Source organism: Anolis sagrei, chromosome 4 (genome assembly GCF_037176765.1).
Source record: "Anolis sagrei isolate rAnoSag1 chromosome 4, rAnoSag1.mat, whole genome shotgun sequence".
Taxonomy (NCBI): Eukaryota; Metazoa; Chordata; class Lepidosauria; order Squamata; family Dactyloidae; genus Anolis; species Anolis sagrei.
The window spans coordinates 239818003-239842181 of record NC_090024.1 but is presented as its reverse complement, the minus strand read 5'-3'; the positions used below and the strand labels follow the sequence as shown (position 1 = coordinate 239842181).

General features: G+C 45.0%; 1 protein-coding gene across 7 annotated transcripts in view; it reads left to right on the top strand.

Moving 5' to 3' along the window:
- The window catches only part of LOC132773014 (tyrosine-protein phosphatase non-receptor type substrate 1-like), a 659100-nt gene that overhangs the window by 387819 nt on the left and 247102 nt on the right, over positions 1–24179 (top strand). For 2 of the 7 annotated variants that reach the window (XM_060771884.2, XM_060771886.2), the window contains one exon: positions 12759–12846. In XM_060771884.2, coding sequence (XP_060627867.2) covers positions 12762–12846 — 85 coding nt within the window. In that variant the 5' untranslated portion in view covers positions 12759–12761. Of the gene's footprint in view, positions 1–11599; positions 12103–12173; positions 12378–12755; positions 12847–24179 lie in introns of those variants that run through there. The other 5 variants (XM_060771880.2, XM_060771883.2, XM_060771882.2 and 2 more) reach the window with 5 other exon arrangements.

The following is a 24179-nucleotide window of genomic DNA, read 5'->3' as shown; positions in this document are numbered from 1 at the left end:
ACTCGAACCCAGGGCCAAGTCCCAAAGGGAAGGGGGTGAAGGGCATTTGCCGGTCTAGAAAGCCATGGCTAATATGCCAAAGTTCCCATGTTCCTGCAATGCGATGTATGAAAAGCAAAGGCATAGCAATGGAGGTGGGGCTTTTCTTTCTTTCCTTCTTTCTTTCTTTCTTTCTTTCTTTCTTTCTTTCTTTCTGATGCCACAGAGTCTTTGAAGCTGTTAATATCCTTTTTGTAAAAAAGAACAATGCCATAACTCTGAACTCGCGAGCGTGCCTAGAGTTTCCTGGCATAAATTTTGTACGCTAGGCTAAGCTGCGGAGAGGACTGGGCTGATGTATGAAGGCATAAGCGCCGGAGCCCAGACCAGACGAAATGCGTGCTTGGTCTTCCAATGGCATTTCCCTCCAGTTCTTGAAATACAGCAGAGAGAAGAGAAGAAGGGTGATGCAAAGGCTATGAATCGGATCAAGGATGCTGCGAGGAGAGAGGGGCCCTCAGAGACAGGGCTGGGAATCGCATTTGATGGCTGTCTTGACAGAGTGCTGTGGTTTGCATGTTGGATTAGGAATCGGGGAAATGTCCCAGGGTGCATCTATACTGTAGAATTAATGCAGTTTGACACCGCTTTAACTGCCATGGCTCAATGCTATGGAATCCATTGAGCCACTGCAATTAAAGTGTTGTCAAACTGCATTATTTCTACAGTGAAGATGCACCCTTAGAGGAAGATAATGACAAACTAAATCTAAGGCACATCTACACTGAATGATTAATGCAGTTTGACATCATTTTAACTGTCATGGTTCAGGGTGATGGAGGCCTGGGAGTTGTAGTTTGTTGAGGCATTGACTGCAGCAAAATCTGAATACCTTTTGCAGCAAAATCTGAATACCTCTTAAAACGACAACTCCCATTCCAAGGAGACACTAAGTAATTGGGGAGAATCCAACCAAAGTGGTCCTAGAACAGCGTTTCTCAACCTGGGGGTCCTGGATCCCTGGGGTGTCACGAGGGGGTGTCAAAGAGGCCACCAAAAAGCATCAGAAAACAGTATTTTCTATTGGTCATGAGAGTTCTTTGAGGGAAGTTTGGCCCAATTCTATCATTGGTGGGCTTCAGAATGTTTTTTGATTGTAGGTGAACTAGAAATCCCAGCAACTACAACTCCCAAATGTCAAGGTTTATTTTCCCTAAACTCCACCAGTGTTCACATTTGGGCATATTGAGTATTTGTGCCAAGTTTGGTCCAGATCCATCATTTTTGAGTCCACAGTGTTCTCTGGAGGTAGGTGAACTACAACTCTAAAACTCAACGTCAATGCCCACCAAACCTTTCCAGTATTTTCAGTTGGTCATGGGAATTCTGTGTGACAAGTTTGGTTCAATTCCATCGTTGGTTGAGTTCAGAAGGCTCCTTCATTGTAGATGAACTATGAATCCCAGTAACTACAACTCCCAAATGACAAAATCAATCCCAGTAACTACAACTCCCAAATATCAAGATCTATTTTCCCCAAACTCCACCAGTGTTCACATTTGGGCATACTGAGTATTTGTGCCATGTTTGGTCCAGATCCACCATTGTTTGACTCCACAGCACTCTCTAGATGTAGGTGAACTACAACTCCAAACCTCAAGGTCAATGCCCACCAAATCCCCTTCCAGTATTTTCTATTGGTCATGGGCGTTCTGTGTGCCAAGTTTGGTTCAGTTCCATTGTTGGTGGAGTTCAGAATGCTCTTTGATTGTAAATGAACTATAAATCTCAGCAACTACAACTCCCAAATAACAAAATCAATCCCACCCCCACCCCCAACCCCACCAGTATTCAATTTTGGGCATATTGGGTATTTGTGCCAAATTTGGTCCAGTGAATGAAAACACATCCTGCATATCAGAGATTTATATTATGATTCATAACAGTAGCAAAATTACAGTTAAGAAGTAGCAATGAAAATATTTTTATGGTTGAGGGTCACTAAAATATGGGGAACTGTAGTAAGGGGTCGCAGCATCAGGAAGGTTGAGAACCACTGTCCTAGAGGAAGAAAGGTAGTGTAGGATTTGAATGAAATAATAATAAATAATTAACATTCATTGTTATTACTTAGGATTATAGCTCTAGAGACCAGGATTAAAGGCTCTGGATCTCCCATAGAAACCCATTGGGTGGCCCTGGACAAGTCACACTCTCTCAGCCTCAAAGGCAACCTCACGAAGGGCAAATCTTGCTAAGAAAACATTGATAGGTTTGCCTTATGGTTTCCATAAATCAGTAACAATTTGAAGCATGGAACCACAACAAATTGGATAGAAGAGTATACTGTCCAAGGGAACTCCACTTTCACAACCTATTTAATTTTTTTTGACTTCTTATTATATCTGCCCTTCACTTCACATCCAAGGACCTGAGGGCCATGCACAGTAAAATCAATCAAGCACTTATGGACAATCAATAAAAGTATAGATTTATTGTCACTCTTCAGAACTTCCAGGAGAAGCTAGTCACCATCCTTGGGGAGGTGGAGGCCTTAAAAAGCATCATCTTGGAAAACAGGTCAATGGTCATCGAGACAGCCTTGGAAGAGCACAAACTGGCCATTCTTTGTTTACATAAGTTCCCTTGCAGCCAAAGAAGAGCTAAACTAGATAATACTAAGTCTGTATCCAGAGTTTCTACTTTAAAAGAACTTGCTATTACTTATTTATTTATTTTTCATGTCAGAAGCAAATTGAGAATACAGTTATAATGTGTAGAAAAACCACAAACAAAGCTGAAAACCTGGCATTATACCAAATGTCCTTTGACCAGTAGCTGGCCACTTGGGATGCCTCTGGCGTTGCTGTAAGAAGGTCCTCCATTGTGTATGTGACTGCATTGTCATAAGTGGTCTGTGGTGTTCTCATCTCCACACTCACATGTCATGGACTCCACTTTGTGGCCCCATTTCTTAAGGTTAGCTCTGCACCTTGTGGTGCCAGAGCGCAGTCTGTTCAGTGCCTTCCAAGTCACCCAGTCTTTCGTGTGCCCAGGGGGTTGTTTCTCATCCAGTCCCAGCCACTGATTGAGGCTCCAGGTTTTAACCTGCCACTTCTGGACTCTCGCTTGCTGAGGTGTTCCTGAAAGTGTCTCTGTAGATCTTAAGAAGCTATTTCTTGATAAGGAATTGGCTTGCTGGCTGATATCTGAACAGAGGATGTGTTGTGACTCAGCTGAAACGACAGTGTCTCTGATGAGGATGATGGGACTCAAGTTCATAGCCTGGTTCAAGATGTCCCTGTTATAGACAGAGAGGAAGTGCAGTCTCCACAGCAAGAAAGAAAGTGTTGATACTGAAAATAGCCAGGTGCAGGTGCAGTTTGACTCAGAGAAGGAGGACAGTTTTCAACCTAATGATAATGAACAAGCAGGGAAACAGGCTGACACTAACGAACAGACTGACCTTGATGAAATGGGAACCTTAGATCGGGCTGACCATTTGGAATTCAAAGTTTGAAGGAGTGTGAGAATAGCTAACAGGAAGGAGGCCAGAGGCCAGAGAAATGCCTTCATGTTTTGCAAAGGGTATTAAGCTGGGGGTTTGAGACCAAATCTTTGCCAAAGCAACTTTGCGTTTTACCAAGAAGCTTGCCTTTGCTTGCATGGATTATCTTGCATTCTTGTGTTCATGGTTTCAGGACTTTGTCGTGTTCTCTTGGGTTTTTGTTTTGCTGGTGCCTTTTTGGATTAATCTTCAAAGTGCTTTTCTATATTGATCTTTTGCAACCTTACCTTTTGCTTTTAAGAACTTTTTACCTTTTATTTTTAATAAACTATAAAGACTTCTGGCTGTGTGCAGTTTGGTGTTTTTCAGCAAGGTGAATCTACTCTGAGGTGCAACAGGATGGGCCAGAGATGTCAATGTCTTGGTCCTTTCATTACAGGCTGCTACTTCCCAATGGATGTCAGGTAGTGCAATACTAGATAAACAACATAATTTCTGCAGTGGTGTTGGGCATAGACATCCTGTGATCATGCGGCATGGAGCCCCCGATGGCGCAGTGGGTTAAACCCCTGTGCCAGCAGGACTGAAGACCGACAGGTCGCAGGTTCGAATGCTGGGAGAGGCGGATGAGCTCCCTCTATCAGCTCCAGCTCCTCATGCGGGGACATGAGAGAAGCCTCCCACAAGGATGATAAAAATATCAAATCATCCAGGCGTTCCCTGAGCAACGTCCTTGCAGACGGCCAATTCTCTCATACCAGGAGTGACTTGCAGGCACTCCTGACACGACAAAAAAAATGTGGCATGTCTCATTAAGAGCCACATCCACTGTTTTAATGTGGCGAGATGTGTTCCACACTGGGCATGTGTGCTGAGCAGCACAGTAGCAAATCGCAAGGGCAGATGTCTTCACTGTGTCTAGTTGTGACCCTCAGGTTGTGCCAGTCAGCTTTCATATGATTTTTTTTCTAGCACCCACTTTTTGCGTGATATTCAAGCAGTGCTTCTTATAAGTCAGGGCATGGTCCAAAGTGACTCCCAGGTATTTTGGTGTGCTGCAATACTCCAATGGAATTCCTTTCCAGGTCATCCTCAGAGCTCGAGATGCTTGTCTGTTCTTAATATGAAAAGCACATGCCTGCATTTTAGATGGATTAGGAATCAGCTGGTTTCCCCTGTAATAGGCAGTAAGAGCACCTAAAGCTTCAGAGAGCTTCTGTTCAACCATTACAAAGCTCCCTGCTTGAGCGGTGATGGCATGATCATCAGCATAGATGAAACTCTCTGTCCCCTCTGGCAGTGGTTGATCATTTGTGTAAATGTAAATAATTTGTGTAAGTTATTGCTGGGGGAGAGGAACCCCAATTGCCTAATTGTTTCAAAGCTAGTCAGAATATATTGTCAAAGGCTTTTATGGCTGGAATCACTGGGTTGTTGTAGGTTTTTTCGGGCTATATGGCCATGGTCTAGAAGCATTCTCTCCTGACATTCCGCCTGCATCTATGGCAAGCATCCTCAGAGGTAGTGAGGTCAGAATATGTTGTGTATATGTGCCTTCAAGTTGCCTCTTAATTTATGCAACTCATGGATTTCAAGGGGGGTTTTAAAGGAAGAAATATTGAAAAGTGGTTTTGCCAGTCTTCTGAAATAAGGGTCTAAACCAGGCTTGGGCAAACTTTGACCCTCCAGGTCCAAAACACCTGGAGGGCCAAAGATTGCCCATGCCTGATCTACACCATCTGGTCTTGGTTGGTGATCTCTCATCTAAATATGAAGTGAGACTAACTCTGCTTAGTTTCCAGCGTCTGATCCGGTGCCTTTAGGGTATGTAGACCACTTATATGGGAAGTAACAATCATTTTAGTTGCCTCAACATGAACTGTATAGCCCTACAAAGATCCATGGTCTTTCATATTACTTTCTTAGGCTAGGAATACTGCAAAGTGGGTTGTTGTAGGTTATTTCGGGCTATATGGCCATGGTCTAGAGGCATTCTCTCCTGAGGTAGTGAGGTCTGTTGGAACTAGGAAAAAGGGTTTATATATCTGTGGAATGACCAGGGTGGGACAAAGGACACTTGTCTGCTGGTGCTAGGTGTGAACGTTTCAACTGACCACCTTGAATAGCATTTGATGGCCTGGCTGTTGTTTGGTGTGGCTTGTTAGTTCCTGGAGCAATCTTTCGTTGAGAGGTGATTAGATGTCCCAGATTGTTTCCTCTCTGTTGTTTTGCTGTTGTAATTTTAGAGTTTTTTAATACTGGTAGCCAGATTTTGTTCATTTGATACCTCTGAGGATGCTTGCCATAGATGCAGGCGAAACGCCAGGAGAGAATGCCTCTAGAACAGTGGTTCTCAACCTTCCTAATGCCACTACCCCTTAATACGTTTCCTCATGTTATGGTGACCCCCAACCATAAAATTAGTTCCGTTGCTACTTCATAACTGTCATTTTGCTGCTGTTATGAATAGTAATGTAAATATCTGATATGCAGGATGTATTTTCATTCACTGGACCAAATTTGGCACAAATACCCAAATTTGAATACTGGTGGGATTGGGGGAGGGCATTGATTTTGTCATTTGGGAGTTGTAGTTGCTGGGATTTATACTTCACCTACAATAAAAGAGCATTCTGAACTCCACCAACGATGGAATTGAATCAAACTTGGCACACAGAATTCCCATGACCAACAAAAATTACTGGAAGGGTTTGGTGGGCACTGATCTTGAATTTTGGGAGTTTGTAGTTCACCTACATCAAGAGAGCACTGTGGACTCAAACAATGATGGATCTGGACCAAACTTGGCACGAATTCTCAATATGCCCAAAGGTAAACACTAGTGGAGTCTGGGGGAAATAGACCTTGGCATTTGGGAGTTGTAGTTGCTGGGATTTATAGTTCACCTACAATCAAAGAGCATTCTGAACCCTAACAACGATTGAATTGGGCCAAACTTCCCACACAGAACCTCCATGACCAACAGAAAATACTGTGTTTTCTGGTAGTCTTTGGTGACCCCTCTGACACCCCCTCACGACCCCTCCAGGGGTCCCGACCCCCAGGTTGAGAAACACTGCTCTAGAACATGGCTGTATAGCCCAAAAAAACCCTACAACAACCCAGTGATTCTGGCCATGAAAGCCTTCGACAATACACTGCAAAGTGGTTTTGCCAGTTCCTTCCTCTGAAATAGAGCCTGCAGCTCTTCCATGGTGGTCTCCCATCCAGTCCTGTTTAGATTCCACAATCAGCCAGGATCTGATGCTTTGGGGGCCCTTTCAGCTCATGTTGGACACAGGCTTACAATCCTGCGCTTCGAGGTAAACCCACCCACCTGTCTTGTTTTTCTGGAGGAGGATGAGTAATAAATCATAACCATCTGGGATGATTTCCCTCTCTCTGTCTGGGTTCCTCTCCCCCTCACTTCGCCCATGAAATCCTTTCCTGTTTATTTCCTGCCCAAAGCATCCTATCTCCTTCCTGCCTGCCTTCCTCGCCTGCTGCGCAGTCCCCAGACAGGGTTTGCCTTGGCTTTCGAGGAAGGTTTTCTCAGCCCTATGCATCTGCCAAGAGAGAGCAAGAGAGGTGGAGGTCAGGGGGTATAAACCTGGAAGCTCTTTTTCTTTGGGGGGGGGGAGAACCAAAGTTGGAAGAGGGGTGTGCCTACTCATACAAGGGAACTGGGATCGACATTACAATGGGTTGCAAAGAATCTCTCCAAGGTGCTCTCTCAGCTCTCTAGCCTTGAACTTCAGGCCTGACACTGAGGCCACTGGCTGCCCTGAGTTGTCTCCAGAGATAACTTTTTCTTCAATATGCTCAGCTGTGTCCAACTGAATGAAGTGTGTGCACGCACATAAAATTCCTCTTCTTCTTTTCAGTCCCTTCTCTTCTTTCTGTATCCTCTTCCTCCTTCTGTTCCTCTTCTTCCTGGTCCTCCTCCCTCCTGTTTTCTTTCCTTCCTTGTTTATCTTCTGTTGCTTTTTCTCTTAATTCCCCTTCTTTCCGTTCCTATCTCTCATTACCTCCATTTATTCCTCCTTTTTTTGATCTTGCATCCATCCTACTTGTCCCCATTCCCTCTTCCTTTTTGGTAACTCTCCAATCTCATTTTCTCCCCTTCTTTTCCTTCTTTCCCTCCTTTTTCTTCGATGTCTCCTCCTTTTCCTCCTCCTCCACCTTCTGCTCTGCTTCCTTTTTTTCCTCCTTCCTTCCCCTCCTCTATTCCTTCCTCGTCTTTTTTCTCTTCCACCTTCTTTTCCTCCTCTTTCTCCTCCCTCTTTTCTCCCCTCCTTTTCCTCCTTTTCCTTCTATGCCGCCTTCTTTTCCTCCTCGTATTCCTCTTCCTTCACCCTCTGCTCTGCCTTCTTTTCCTCCTTCTTTTCCCTCCTCTTTTTCCTTCCTCCTCTTTTTTTCTCTTCCGCCTTCTTTTCCTCCTCTTTCTCCTCCCTCTTTTCTCCCCTCCTTTCCCTCCTTTTTCTTCTATGCCTCCTCTTCTCCTATTCCTCCTCCTTCACCCTCTGCTCTGCCTTCTTTTCCTCCTTTCTTTCCCTCCTCTTTTTCCTTCCTCCTCTTTTTTCTCTTCCGCCTTCTTTTCCTCCTCTTTCTCCTCCCTCTTTTCTCCCCTCCTTTTCCTCCTTTTCCTTCTATGCCTCCTTCTTTTCCTCCTCCTATTCCTCCTCTTTCACCCTCTGCTCTTCCTTCTTTTCCTCCTTCCTTTCCTTCCTCTATTTCTTCCTCCTCCTTTTTCCTCTTCCGCCTTCTTTTCCTCCTCCCTCTTTTCTCCCCTCCTTTTTCTCCTTTCCCTCCTTCTTTCCCTCCTCCTGTTCCTCCTCCTTCACCCTCTGCTCTGCCTTCTTTTCCTCCTTCCTTTCCCTCCTCTTTTTCCTTTCTCCTCTTTTCTGCCTTCTTTTCCTCCTCTTTCTCCTCCCTCTTTTCTCTCCTCCTTTTTCTTCTATGCCTCCTTTTCCTCCTCCTATTCCTCCTCCTTCACCCTCTGCTCTGCCTTCTTTTCCTCCTTCCTTTCCTTCCTCTATTTCTTCCTCCTCCTTTTTCCTCTTCCGCCTTCTTTTCCTCCTCCCTCTTTTCTCTCCTCCTTTTTCTCCTTTCCCTCCTTCTTTCCCTCCTCCTATTCCTCCTCCTTCACCCTCTGCTCTGCCTTCTTTTCCTCCTTCCTTTCCCTCCTCTTTTCCTTTCTCCTCTTTTTTCTCTTCTGCCTTCTTTTCCTTCTCCCTCTTTTCTCTCTTCCTTTATCTCCTTTCCCTTCTTCTTTTCCTCCTCCTATTCCTCCTCCTTCACCCTCTGCTCTGCCTTCTTTTTCCTCCTTCCTTTCCTTTCTCTATTTCTTCCTCCTCCTTTTTCCTCTTCCGCCTTCTTTTCCTCCTTCTTTTCCGCCTGCTTTTCCTGCTGCTCCCCCTCCTCCTTTCCCTCCTTGTCTTTCCCCTTCTTTTCCTTCTCTCCTCCTTCTTTGCCCCGTCTCCCTCCTTTCCTCTCCTCCTCCCTTTGCTCTGCCTTTTCTTTTCCTCCTCCCCTCCCCTCCTCCTCCTTTCCTCCCTCCTTTCTTCTTGCCTCTCTCTCACCTCCTTTCCCTCCCTTTCCTTCCTCCTAAAAGCAGGAGAGCCACCAAGGCGGGGGCGTTTCCCCCCCTTGTCCCCATCTATCCCTCCATCCATCCATCCCTCTATCCTTTCCAGCCCACCTTAAGGCCCCCCCTCCCATGTGCGGCTGATGCCAGGCAGGCAGGGGTGACCTTACCAAAAAGAAAGGAAGACAGACAGAAAGAGAGAAAGAAAGAAAGAGAGAAGCCTCCCAAACAAAACAAGTTGCCCGGGAGGGAGAGGACAGCAAGCCGGCCCGACCACAAGACTCCCACATCCCCCTGCTTTGCAAGAGATTCTTCCCTTCTCTTCCTCCCTTCTCTCGGGTCCAGCAAACTCGCCAAAGCGGCTGGGGAAAAGCTTGGGCTCGGTCTCCCGCTGGGGAGGACGCTGGGCAGGCCTCCCCCCTCCCCGACCCCCAAAAAGAACACCCCCCTTTCTTTCCCCCTGAAGTGGCACATTGTGAAAAGAAAGCCGGAGGCCCCTCAATGCTAGGCAACGGCGGAGGGGGGAGAGAGGGAGAGGAGCCCGAGAGGAAGGCGGGAGGCTGAAGAGAGAGACGCGGGAGGGCACCGGACCCGGGGGGGGGGGGGCACCGAGGTGAAGAGACCCTTCTGCCCCCTTGATTGCCCTCTCCTTCGGTGGAAGGGAGCCTGCCAGGAGGGACACTTGACCCAGGCACCCTTGGCACCTTCTCTGCTTCCTTGGGCAAGAAGAAGACCTCTCCTTGGAGGAGGAGGAGGAAGAAGAAGAGGACACTGCTGGAGAAGACACACTTGGCACCTCCTCTGCTTCCTTGGGCAAAAAGAAGACCTCTCCTTGGAGGAGAAGGAAGAAGAAGAAGAGGGCACTGTTGGAGAAGACACCCTTGGCACCTCCTCTGCTTCCTTGGGCAAGAAGAAGACCTCTCCTTGGAGGAGGACGAAGAAAAAGAGGGCACTGCTGGAGAACACAGGCACCCTTGGCACCTTCTCTGCATCCTTGGCACCTCCTCTGCTTCCTTGAGCAAGAAAAAGACCTCTCCTTGGAGCGGGAGGAAGAAGAAGAAGGGGGTACTGCTGGAGAAGACACCCTTGACACCTCCTCTGCTTCCTTGGGAAAGAAGAAGACCTCTCCTTGGAGAAGGAAGAAGAGGGCACTGCTGGAGAAGACACCCTTGGCACCTCCTCTGCTTCCTTGGGCAAGAAGAAGACCTCTCCTTGGAGAAGGAGGAGGAAGAAGAACAGGGCACTGCTGGAGAAGACACCCTCGGCACCTCCTCTGCTTCCTTGGGCAAGAAGACCTCTCCTTGGAGGAGAAGGAAGAAGAAGAAGAGAGTACTTCTGGAGAAGACACCCTTGGCACCTCCTCTGCTTCCTTGAGCAAGAAGAAGACCTCTCCTTGGAGGAGGAGGAAGAAAAAGAAGAGGGTACTGCTGGAGAAGACACTCTTGGCACCTCCACTGCTTCCTTGGGCAAGAAGAAGACCTCTCCTTGGAGGAGGAGGAAGAAGAGGGCAGTACTGGAGAAGACCCTTCCTTTACCCCTTTCTTTTCTCCCCACGTTTTGCTCCAGAGGAGGAAGCTGCCCAGGCTGACTTAGCCTTGGCACCTTTGGCACCTCCTCTGCTTCCTTGGGCAAGAAGAAGAAGACCTCTGCTTGGAAGAGGTGCCTGTTAGAGAAGACTCTTCTTTCTGCCCCTTTGTTTTCTCCCCGAAGGAGCAACCTAGTACCCAGGCTGGTACACCTGGCAGTGGCACCCTCTCTGCTTCCTTGGGCAAGAAGAAGAAGACCTCTCCTTGGAAGAGGAGGAGGAAGAGGGCACTGCTGGAGAAAACCTTTCTTTCTGCCCCTTCCTTTTCTCCCCGAAGGAGAAAGCTAGTACCCAAGCTGGTACACCTGGCACCCTCTCTGCTCCCTAGGGGAAGATTTCCTCTCCTTCAAGAGGAAGAAGTAAAGGGGACTGATCATAAGATAAGACCTTTTCTCCTTCTCTTTTTCCCCCACTTGGAGAATTGCCTTGGCACACCTAGCATCCTCTCTGCTGCTTCCTTGGGAAAGATTTCTCCTTCTGCAAGAGGAAGAAGTAAAGGAGACTGATCATAAGAAATCTTTCCTCCTTCTCTCTCTCTCTCTTTCCTCCTTCTCTCTCTCCCCCCCCCCCCCCCTTGCCTTGGCACGCCTGGCACCTTGCTTGCCTTGGCACGCCTGGCACCCTCTCTATTTCCTTGGGAAAGATTTCCACTCCTGCAAGGGGAAAAAGAAAGGGGGACTGATAAGAAGAGAAGGCCTTTCCTCCTCTTTCCCCCCCAACTTAGAGAGCTTACCTTGGCACGCTTGGCATCCTCTCTGCTTCCTTCAGGAAGATTTCTTCTCCTGCAAGATCATAAGAGAAGACCTTTCCTCCTTATCCCCCCCCCCCCTTCTACTTTTGGCTTGGAGAGCTTGCCTTGGCACTCTTTGGCACTTTCTTGGGGAAGAGGAAGAAAAAGGAACTGGTGGAGAAGAAGAAAGACCCTTCTTCCTCCCTTTTTTCCCCCTCCCCCCATTTTGCTCTAGAGGAGGGAAGCTGCCAGGCTTGCCCATCCTAGTGTTTTTTTGGCTTCCTTGGGGAAGATTTTCCTGCAAGAGAAATACCAAGAAGGAACAGAAGCTTGCCTTGGCACTCTTTGGCACTGTCTTGGGAAGATTTCTTCTGGAAGAGGAAGAAAAGGGGGACTGGGGGAGAAGAAGAAAGATCCTTCCCCTCTCTTTCCTCCCCCCCAGTTTGCTCTGGAGGAGAGAAGCTGCCAGGCTTGGCCCGCCTGGTGCCTTTTTGGCTTCCTTGGAAGATATTCTCCTGCAAGAGAAATACAAAGAAGGAACAGGAAAGGGGCATCACTCCTTCCCCTCCCCGGGCTTAGCATGTGAGTGACTGAACCCAAGGACCTTGATCCCAGCCTCTCTGCAACCCCCCTTTGGCTATCATTAGTCTCCCCTGAAACTCCCCAGAGTGTATGCCAACAAATCTATGCGCTGCGCATCAATGTTCTGCCAGGTGAGTGGGCACCAATCTCTCTCTCTCTCTCTCTCTCTTTCTCTCTCGTTCTCTCTCTCTTCCTGTGTTTGTGTACGTGTCTTGCCAGACATGCTCAAGGGTGTTGCAGACTTGGCCAATGCATCATGTGCTGTTCTCTCCCCCACTCCATGCAAACACACACACACACATACAAATGCCACCCCCTCCTTTTGAAAAAGAAAATATATCTCATTTGCAAGCTTTTCTTTATCTGAAAGGGAAGGAAGGGTGGCAAACTTCTGATTCATCAGCTGGTAAAAATAGGTTGGGGCAGGGCTTGGCGGCTTCTTTCTTTCTTTCTTCCCCTCCTCCCCCTTTCTTCTTCTTCTCCCCCTCCTTCTGATTTTTTTTCCTCTTCCTCTTCTTCTTTTCTTCCTATGTTGACAGAGGAAGCCAAGTGGGGCTGGCTTCCTCATTTTGGGGATGGACTTGTGATGTCGTATGCATGTGTGTGCTTCGCCTCCTCTCCCTCCCTCCTTCCCCTGATTCATCTGCCCTTCACACTGCAAAAAAGAGAAGAGAGCCTGCCTTACACAAAACAGCCCTCTCTCCTTTCTTCTGTTTTCATGCAACTCTTTTTTTCTCTCTCTCTTTCTCTGCCCCTCTCTTCTTCTCTCCTGGTTCCTCTCCAGTAGCAGATGAACATGGACGCTGCTCCGGGCATTTATTCCAAAGGTCTGCTGATTTGCTTCTGGGTACCACTGCTGCTTTCGAGATGGTCAGGTAAGGCTCTTCGGAGTTCATGCATTTACTTGTGGGTTTGTTTCTTTGGCTATTTTCCCCCTCCTGTCTTCAGCAAAAGATGCATCTCTTGGTTTTGACTTTGATCATCCCCTTCCTTGTTGTTCTCCTCCTGGACTTCTTCTCCGCATCTCCCTTCTTGTATAATCCTTCTCCTTTGCTTACTTCCAAATTCTCCCCTCTTGTATAACAGGCAAAGTGTGTTTGTGGGGTTTTTTAACAGCTTGTTTTGGGTTTGCTGCTGCGTAGGTTTGCCTTTTCTTAAAGGACCCTCTTTCGGAGTAAACACAAAGTGGATGAGTTGCTGCCATCCAACCTTGGAATAAGAATTGCTTTCAACCCTCCAAAAAATGCCTGTTTATGTTTTGGTGCTGGGTTGTGTGTGCCCGCATGTGGAGGGCAATATTTTCTTTGGTGCCAAAGGAAAAGGCAAAGGGTTTTTAGTGGCAAGGAGGTGCCAAATCTGGGAAAGATGGGGGCAGAGCTGGTGATGAGGACACTGCGAAGTCCATCTGGCATTTGTGAGATGATGAGGAGGTGCCCTTTCCCCACCGAGCTTGCCAACCAAGGAGGCGCAGAGCGGAAAGAGGCTGGGGAGATAAGGCGCTTTATCTTGTGAGTTTGTTATCAAATTAAGGAGGTGGCGATGGCCGTGATGATCATCTCTGCCACTTCCATCCATGGCTTTCTAACAGGCAAAGAGCATTTGATGTGCATTTCCATATGGTTCCCATATAAGGTGGGCTGGCATTGCCCCAATGTTGCCTTGTGGTTTATCAATGCCAAGTCAGCTTCGGCTTATGATGTTCTCATGAATGAAAGATCTCCACCTCTCCCTGTTATCAACAGCCCTGCCTCAGGTTTTGCAAACTCAGGACTGTATGTTGAATCTATTCACCTCTGTAATGTTGCGATTCATTGGTGACAAGCCAACTTGAGTTTATGGCAACCTTATGATTTACAGACCTTCAGTTTATGCATCCCTATGAATGAGAGTCCTCTGCTCAGGTCTTGCAAACTCAGGACTATGTGTTGAATCTGTTCACCTCTGTAGTGTTGTGATTCACTGCTGAGAAGTCAAGTTCAATTTATGGCTACTCTATGATTGACAGACCTTCTGTTTATGGCATGCCTATGAATGGGAGTCCACTGCTCAGGTCTTGCAAACTCAGGACTGTGTGTTGAATCTATTCACCTCTGTAGTGTTGTGATTGATTGCTGACAAGTCAACTTATGGCTACTCTATGATAAACTGACAGACCTTCAGTTTATGGCATACCTATGAATGAGAGTCCACTGCTCAGGTCTTGCAAACTCAATATTATGTTGAATCTATTCACTTCTGTAGTGTTGTGATTCATTGCTGACAAGTCAACTTCAGTTTATGACAACCCTATGAATGACAGACCTTCAATTTATGGCATCCATATGAATGAGAGTCCTCTGCTCATGTCTTGCAAACTCAATAGTATGTTAGATCTATTCACTTCTGTAGTGGTGTGATTCATTGCTGACAAGTCAACCTGAGCATATGGTATCCCTATGAATGACAGACCTTCAGTTTATGGTATCCGTATGAATGAGAGTCCACTGCTCAGGTCTTGCAAACTCAGGACTGTGTTGAATCTATTCATTTCTATAGTGTTGTGATTGATTGCTGACAAGTCAACTTCAATTTATGGCTACTCTATGATAAACTGACAGACCTTCAGTTTATGGCATACCTATGAATGAGAGTCCACTGCTCAGGTCTTGCAAACTCAAGATTATGTTGAATCTATTCACTTCTGTAGTGTTGTGATTCATTGCTGACAAGTCAACTTCAGTTTATGGGAATCCTATGACTGACAGACCTTCAGTTTATGGCATCCCTATGAATGGGAGTCCTCTGCTCAGATCTTGCAAACTCAAGATTATGTTGAATCTATTCACTTCTGTAGTGTTGTGATTCATTGCTGACAAGTCAACTTCAGTTTATGGGAATCCTATGACTGACAGACCTTCAGTTTATGGCATCCATAAGATTGAGAGTCCTCTGCTCAGGTCTTGCAAACTCAGGACTATGTGTTGAATCTATTCACTTCTGTAGTGGTGTAATTCACTGGTGACAAGTCAACCTGAGCTTATGACATCCCTATGGATTAGAGACCTTCCATTTAGGCACCCCTATGAACAGATTCAACACATAGTCCTGAGTTTGCAAGACCTGAGCAAAGGACTCTCAGTCTTGCAAACTCAGGACTATGTGTTGAATCTGTTCACATCTATAGTGTTGTGAGTCATTGGTGAGAAGTCAACTTCAGCTTATGCCATCCCTATGAATGAGAGACCTTCTGTTTATGCACCCCTATGAATGAGAGTCCTTTGCTCAGGTCTTGCAAATTCAGGACTGGGTTGCATCTATTCACCTCTGTAATGTTGTGATTCATTGCTGACAAGTCGACTTCAGCTTATGGCAACCCTATGAATGAGAGTCCACTGCTCAGGTCTTGCAAACTCAGGACTATGTGTTGAATCTATTCACCTCTATAGTGTTGTGTTTCATTGCTGACAAGTCCACTTCAGCTTATGGCAACCCTATGAATGAGAGACCACTGCTCAGGTCTTGCAAACTCAACCCTGTGGCTTCCTTGGTTAAATCAATTCCCTTGTCTTGGCTGCCTTCCGCCTTGCCAAGCTTGATTAGTTAGATTGCAAACTTATTTGTTTATTTGGAGTGTTGTGTGGTTTCCGGGCTATATGGCCATGTTTTATTATTTGTTGCATTTCTGTGCTGCCTCATACAGAATCAAAAGGCACGGAATGGTTTTCTCTGTTTAATCATAATGGCATTGAGTTGTTGTGAGTTTTCTGGACTGTATGGCCATGTTCCAGAAGCATTCTCTCCTGACATTTTACCCACATCTGTGGCAGGGTGTGGGGTCTGTTGGAAAGTAGGCAAGTGGGGTTTATATATCTGTGGAATGATGTCCAGGGTGGAAGAAAGAACTCTTGTCTGTTTGAGGCAAGTGTGAATATTGCAATTACCCTCCTTGATTAGCATTGAATGGCCTTGCAGTTTCAGAGCCTGGCTGCTTCCTGCCTGGGGGATTTTTTTTTTTTGTTGGGAGGTGTTAGCTGGCTCTGATTTTTCTTGTCTGGAATTCCCTTGTTTTTTGAGTGTTGCTCTTTATTTACTCTATTTTAGAGGATTTTTTTAAAAAAAATACTGGTAGCCAGATTTTGTTCATTTTCATGATTTCCTCCTTTCTGTTGAAATTGTCCACGTGCTTGTGGATTTCAATGGCTTCTCTGTGTAGTCTGACATGGTGGTTGTCAGAGTGGTCCACCGTTTCTGTGTTCTTAAATAATATGCTGTGTCCAGGTTGATTCATCAAGTGCACTGCTGTGGCTGTTTTACCTCCCAACAAAGGATTCCCCAAGGCGGGAAGCAGTCAACCTTTGAAGCTGCAGGGATATTCAATGCTATTTATTTATGTATTTACTGCATTTCTATGCCACTTTTCTCAGCCTGATGGTGACTCAAGATGGCTAATTAAGACCATCAATTGCAATATTTACACTTGCCTCAAGCAGACTAGAGGTTTTTTCTCCCACCCTGGACATTCCACAGATGTATAAACCCCACTAGTTTCCAACAGACTTCACAACCTCTGCAGATGCCTGCCATAAATGCAGGCGAAACATCAGGAGAGAATGCTTCTGGAGAAATGGCCAGACAGTCCAGAAAACTCATAGCAACCCAGTGACTCTGGCTATGAAAGCCTTCGACAACACAGTGGTGACATTGTATAAATAAAGGCTGACAAAAATAATGTCCAAAGGACAAAATCCTCATTTGAGTCTTCTTGGTTTCTAGGGAGGGTTCAGGTTTGGTTCACTTGAGAACCCATTCATTGGTGGGTTTTGTAGTCCACAGGATCTGCAAGACTATCCTCCAGCTCTATGTTTCAAATGCATTGACTCTCCCTATCAGTTTGGTTCACTCTCCAGCTTTCACAACTGTGCATAGATGCTGGAAATCTTATGGTGTGGATAATCCTGACGTTAATATTCTATAATATATTGAATGCCAGTGTTGTATTTATACTGTTTTTCAGGAGCAGATTGCAAAGGGTTGCAAAGCCCAGGGCAATTCAGGGCCTATATATTTTAGAGACCACCTTTTCTATCAGCTGCATCCTTATAATTCACTGGTAGTAGCCACCCAAGAGGGCTCAATCTGTTGCCAATGTCTCTCCATGAGAGTTTTCTCTAGTTCTGGAACTGATATTGGATACTCACCAAAGTATGAGCTTGAGGATATTTAAGAGACAGGAGACAGTTTTTGCTTTTCACTGTGACACTCAATATAAGCTGACACAACATCACTGTGTTCATGTCAGAATCTAGCAATAGGGTTCTTTTGAGACTACAACTCCCAGAATCCCCTTCCAGTTGGGAATTGTGGGAATTGATGTACTCCCAAAACAACATTTCCAGGTTCTGCTTCCAGTCTTGTTCGCTCATTGAAATGGCTGCTTTACCTAAAAGCAGCATTTCTCAACCTGGGGGTCGGGACCCCTGGAGGGGTCACAAGGCGGGTGTCAGAGGGGTCGCCAAAGACCATCAGAAAACAAAGTATTTTCTGTTGGTCACTGGGTTTTCGTGTGGGAAGTTTGGCCGAATTCTGTCATTGGTGGCGTTCAGAATGCTCTTTGATTGTATGTGAACTATAAATCCCAGCAGTCACAACTCCCAAATGTCAAGGTCTGTTTTCCGCAAACTCCACCAGTGTTCACATTTGGGCATATGGAGTATTTGTGCCAAGTCTGGTCCAGATCCATCATTGTTTAAATCGACAGGGTTTTTTAGATGTAGGTGAACTACAACTCCCAAACTCAAGGTCAACGCCCACCAAACCCTTCCAGTATTTTCTGTTGGTCATGGGAGTTCTGTGTACCAAGTTTGGTTCAATTCCATCGTTGGTGGAGTTCAGAATGCTCTTTGATTGTAGGTGAACTATGAACTAGAAATCCCAGCAACTACAACTCCCAAATGTCAAGGTCTGTTTTCCGCAAACTCCACCAGTGTTCACATTTGGGCATATGGAGTATTTGTACCAAGTATGGTCCAGATCCACCATTGTTTAAGTCCACAGGGCTTTCTGGATGTAGGTGAACTACAACTCCCAAAATCAAGGTCAATGCCCACCAAACCCTTCCAGTATTTTCTGTTGGTCATGGGAGTGCCAAGTTTGGTTCAGTTCCATCACTGGTGGAGTTCAGAATGCTCTTTGATTGTAGGTGAACTATAAATCCCAGCAACTAATAATACTACTAATAATAATACGATAAGCCGCTCTGAGTCCCCTTCGGGGTGAGAAGGGCGGCTAATAAATGTCGTAAATAAATAAATAAATACACAAACTACAACTCCCAAATGACAAAATCAATCCCCCCCCCCCCCAACCAGTAGGCTGTTAGGAATTGTGGGAGTTGAAGCCCAAAATACTAGGAGGGCCCTAGTTTGCTCACGCCTGGTCTAGATAATTCTCAATAGTAGAGGAAACTATGAATCCATTTACCCACAGGACAATGCCAAGATTGTTAAAAAAGGAATCAAAAACTGCAACTGTTGTGCCCACCTTCCTTTCATCTTTGAGCTGTTCCTTAGAATCAGTGGCTCTATTCATGTTCTGGAGACCAAAGCTGTCAAACAGAAAGGTTTGTTCTTTGGCCAAGCCTAGAAAACAAGATTTTGGCTGAACCGTGTCCGAGGTTGCCCTTGGATCTTTTGCCTCTTATGTAATGTACTTGTGAGACTTAGAGGAAGTTGGTGTTGTTTTCCTGCAAATCATCTCAGTGTATAGTAACCTTCAGGTGAACCCATCACAGGGTTTTCCTGACCTGATTTGTCCAGAATGGAGTTGCCATTGCCTTCCTTTGAGGTCGAGAGAGTGTGATTTGCCCAGGTTCCAAGGCTTTCCATACCCAAGTCTTAGAGTCCATCTAGACCAGTGTTCCTCAACCTTCCTAATACTGTGACCCCTTAATACAATTCCTCATGTTGTGGTGACCCCCAACCATAACATTATTTTTGTTGCTACTTCATAACTATAATTTTGCTACTGTTATGAATCGTATTGTAAATATTGGATATGCAGGATATATTTTCCTTCACTGGACCAAATTTGGCACACATACCCAATACACCCAAATTTAAATACTGGGGGGATAGATTTTGTCATTTGGGAGTTGTAGTTGCTGGGGTTTATAATTCGCCTACAATCAAAAAGCATTCTGATTTCCTCAAGGATGGAAATGAACCAAACTTGGCACTCCCATTTTTTTTGTCGTGTCAGGAGCGACTTGAGAAACTGCAAGTCGCTTCTGGTGTGAGAGAATTGGCCATCTGCAAGGACGTTGCCCAGGGGACGCCCGGATGATTTGATGTTTTTATCATCCTTGTGGGAGGCTTCTCTCATGTCCCCGCATGAGGAGCTGGAGCTGATAGAGGGAGCTCATCCACCTCTCACCGGATTCGAACCTGCGACCTGTCAGTCTTCAGTCCTGCCGGCACAGGGGTTTAACCCACTGTGCCACTGGGGGCTCCGGCGGGCACTCCCATGAACAACAGAAAATACTGGAAGGGTTGGTGGGCATTGACCTTAAGTTTGGGAATTGTAGTTCACCTACATCCAGAGACTCAAACAATAATGGATCTGGACCAAACTTGGCATGAATACTCAATATGCCCAAATGTGAACACTGGTGAAGTTTGGGGAAAATAGACCTTGACATTTGGGAGTTGTAGTTGCTGGGATTTATAGTTCACCTACAATCAAAGAGCATTCTGAACCCCACCAATGATGGAAATGAACCAATGACCAACAGAAAACACTGGAAGGGTTTGGTGGGCATTGATCTTCAGTTTGGGAGTTATAGTTCACCTACATCCGGAGAGCAATGTGGACTCAAACAATAATGGATCTGGACCAAACTTGGCATGAATACTCAATATGTCCAAATGTGAACACTGGTGGAGTTTGGGGAAAATAGACCTTTGGGAGTTGTAGTTGCTGGGATTTATAGTTCACCTACAATCAAAGAGCATTCCGAACCCCACCAATGATAGAATTGCGCCAAACCCGCTGGCACGAGTTTACTCTCCCTCGCCTGCACATGTACACCACGCTGCCATGCGCTGAGCATGCCTGCTCTCCCTTCTTTGGCTGAGAGGATGGCTGTGAGGTCTGCCAATCACAGCAGAGGAGGGCTTTTGGTGGGAGGATTCACCATCTGTTTCCAAAAAGGAAGAGAAGGACATGCGGAGAGATCTTCAGCCTTCTCTCCAAAGGGGTCCCAAAGACCATCAAAAATATATGTTTCCTGATGGTCTTTGTTGACCCCTCTAAAAATCCTTCATGGACACTCCCCCCCCCCCCATAAGTCCCGACCCGCCAGATTGAGAAACACTGCTTTACACTATACAATTAATGTAGTATGACACCACTTTATGTGTCACAGCTCAACACTACAGGATCCTGGTAGTTATGATTTTACATGCTGCTTTGCCTGCTCTGACAAAGAGTACCAAACTACAATTCCCAGGATCCCTTTGCATTGAACCATGGCAGTTAACATGATGTCAAACTGTATTAATTCTTTAGTAGATGAGCACCCAAGAACAACAAGAGATCCAGGGGAGAATTCCTATTTGAATGTACTTGTCTCTTTTGTTCTGTGTGTCTTGGAGTGCATCTAATGGATGCAGTTTGAAAACACCATCACTAGCATGGCTCAAGGCTATGGAATCATGGGAATTGTAGTTTGGTAAGGAACCAAAACTATTTAGGCAAAGAGACTAAAGAGCTTGGAAAATTACTACTACCAGGAGCTCTGGCAATGAAGTGGTGTCATACTGCAATAATTCTACAGTGTAGATCAGGCATGGGCAAACTTGGGCTCTCCAGGTGTTTTGGACTTCAACTCCCACAATTCCAAAAGTCCAAAACACTTGGAGGGCCCAAGTTTGCCCATGCCTGGTGTAGATGAATCCAGAGTGTTAGTGGAGATGTAAGGTGCGTTGACCTTTGATTCTTAATAGGTATGTGTGTCTTTGTATTTTAATGATCTGGTGTCTTGAAGAAGACCTCCACCATTCCTCCAGCAATAATAATAATAATAATAATTATTATTATTATTATTATTATTATTATTATTATTATTATTTTATTGTCGAAGGCTGTCATGGCCGGAATCACTGGGTTGTTGTACGTTTTTTCGGGCTATATGGCCATGGTCTAGAGGCATTCTCTCCTGACGTTTCGCCTGCATCTATGGCAAGCATCCTCAGAGATAGTGAGGTCTGTAGGAACTAGGAAAAAGGGTTTATATATTTGTGGAATGACCAGGGTGAGACAAAGGACTCTTGTCTGCTGGAGCTAGGTGTGAATGTTTCAACTGATCACCTTGATTAGCATATAATGGCCTGACAGCGCCTAGAGCAAACTTTTGTTGAGAGGTGATTAGATGTCCTTATTGTTGTTGTTGTTGTTGTTGCAGCTACATTTGCATTTGGCAAAATCTGCCTCCAAACCTCAGTGCCCCATCTATACAATGCAGAGATTGGTTTCCTCTTGCTTTACCTGGCGCTTGCAAGGAAACGGCAGGTTAATTGGAGGACTGGCGGAAATCCAGCTGGCCGCCTTTTTCCGACAACAGCCCAAAGGCAAGAGGATATCCTATACATGCCGGCCTGTCTGTCTCCGACCTATTTTCTTGGAAAGTTTTCAACCAGAAGACTCCATAGCTTTCCTTGGCTTGCAGAGAGCTGTCCATTGGGCCATAGCTAATTGGCATTGTAGGCCGGTGGCTCTCTGGCCTCACAATTCCACTTAAAGATACTTAACGTTTGGATTACACTTTCCAAGGAGCCCCTCCTTGGGTTGAAGAGCTGTCTGGCACACAGGCACTACTGAACGAAGGATGTTTCCTATGGATGTGCGATCCATTAAAAAATGGTTCAAAAGTCATTACAAAACTGAGGCCACTTGCAGTTTGTTTCTAAAGTCTCCTTAATGAAAAATCCGTTACTATAACAAGAGTAACAAAATTTTGTTCCTACTTCGTTACAGTGACTGTGCATAATTATAATTGAGGAGCCTCTGGTGATGCAGTGGGTTAAACTGCTGAGCTACTGAACTTTCTGGCCAAAAGGTCAGCGGTTCAAATTTGGGGAGTGGAGTGAGCTCATACTGTTAACCCCAACTTATGCCAATCTAGCAGTTTGAAAATTTCCAAATGTGAGTAGATCAATAGGTACTGCTCCAACAGGAAGGTAATGGCACTCAATGCAGTCATGCTGGCCACATTACCTTGGAAGTGTCTACGGACAACACTGGCTCTTCGGCCTAGAAATGGAGATGCGCACCAACCCCCAGACTCAGATTCAATTAGACATAATAATAATAATAATAATAATAATAATCTTTATTTGTACCCCGCTCCATCTCCCCGATGGGACTCGATGCAGCTTACATGAGGCCAAACCCAAAACAACAATTACATGAAATAAAACAAAACAGAAAACGCAAATAATAAACAATAATAACGCAATTTCATAAAACAAAAGACAACATAGCAATATAAAATTACAATAAACACAATCACAATAACATGGGTGAGCTACATGTAATGGATACAAGAAAACAGGGTAGAAACAGGTTAAAAACTAAGGTGTTGCAATCCAGAGCAGGGAACGAGTCCCTAAGATAACTATCCACCACACTTGGCTGTGAAAAACAATCCTTTTTTATTGAAGAAAAATGGTTACAAAATAAAGGAAAGATGCAAGTCAAAAGCCACAGCAAAATCAGCAAACATGAATTTAAATGGACAAAGCAAAACCAAAAGCCTCACTGGGAAAATACTGGAATCTGTTAGCAATCCACTAACCGTACTTGATATCCTAGAAATCTTCCCAAACTATGGCCAGGGAACCGGGAGAACTGCCAAGGTCTTCATCAATTCTGAAACGATGCCTGAACTGAGACGATGCCTGAATCAGCCTGGCGTATTGCAATTAAAACTCAAGAATTGGTTCCGTGAACCGCCCTTCTGTTTTGAAGCCAATGTTTTTAATTCTTGAATTCGAGAGGATCGACGCAAACTGAGTGTTTTACTTCTGTCTTCCCAAATTTGGCCCCTTCTGTTGTCATTACAGTTAACAGGTGCAGAAGGGAGGGAAAGTTCAAGGTCTCCCTCTGAAACATTCTCAGGAACACTGGTACTTTCATTTTCCAAATCTACAGAAGTTCCTTCCTCACTAGTTTCAGGAACATTGGCATTTTCCAAACCTACAGCAGTTTCTTCCTCACTAATTTCAGGAACATTGGCATCAAAAGGTACATTTCCACTAGCATCAGTAAATATACTTCCATTAGCATCAGGAGGAACAAACAGAGAATCAGGTTCAAGTTCAAACTCAGGCTGAACCCCAACACCAGGAGAGATAAACATGAGATAAACAAGGACAGGTTATTTGCAGAGGAGAGCTCGTTTTAGTGGAGGTCGTGAAGCAAAGCTTTCCTATAGGGGGGAATGCATCCCAATAACAGAAACCATTAAAACTAAGCACTAGTATGAGGATGTAAATCTATTCATCAATGTCAAGGGAAAACTTTTACCTTTACTATGATTGGGGAAACATCAGGGGTTACTTTCTCCCTCATTTTTAAACCTATTGGAATGAAACTTGCTACAATGGTAGAACACAATGACCAAATTTCAGAATGTTTCACTTATCCACAGATTCGTGGAGAATTTTCAAAGTTTTTATAAACAACATTTTTTAAAAAACCACAAGCGCAATCTACTTGAATGTTATATACAATGCACAAGATAACCAGGGTATCAATCTCTAGAAGTTTCAGAAATATTCACACATCTACTGATTTTTGGGAATTTTTAAAACATTCATCTCCCCTTTAAAAAACACACAATTGCAATCCCCTTGATTGTCTGCCTAATAGTGTGTCAACATGACACACAATTAACCATAGAACTTCAACTTAGGACAGATTTATATGATTACTTACTTACTTTAGTCCTCTTTGCAAATTCAAAGTGTACTTACTGAAAAATTTGTTACCATAACATGAGTAACAACATTTTGCTACTACTTTGTTACAGTAATTGTGCATCATTACTAAAATTGGGGAAACTTCAGGGACCCCTTTCTCCTTCATTTTTAAAGCTATTGGAGTGAAACTTGCTGTAATGGTAGAAAACATTTACCACTGTTAGCCCATCAAATTTCAGAATGTTCCACTT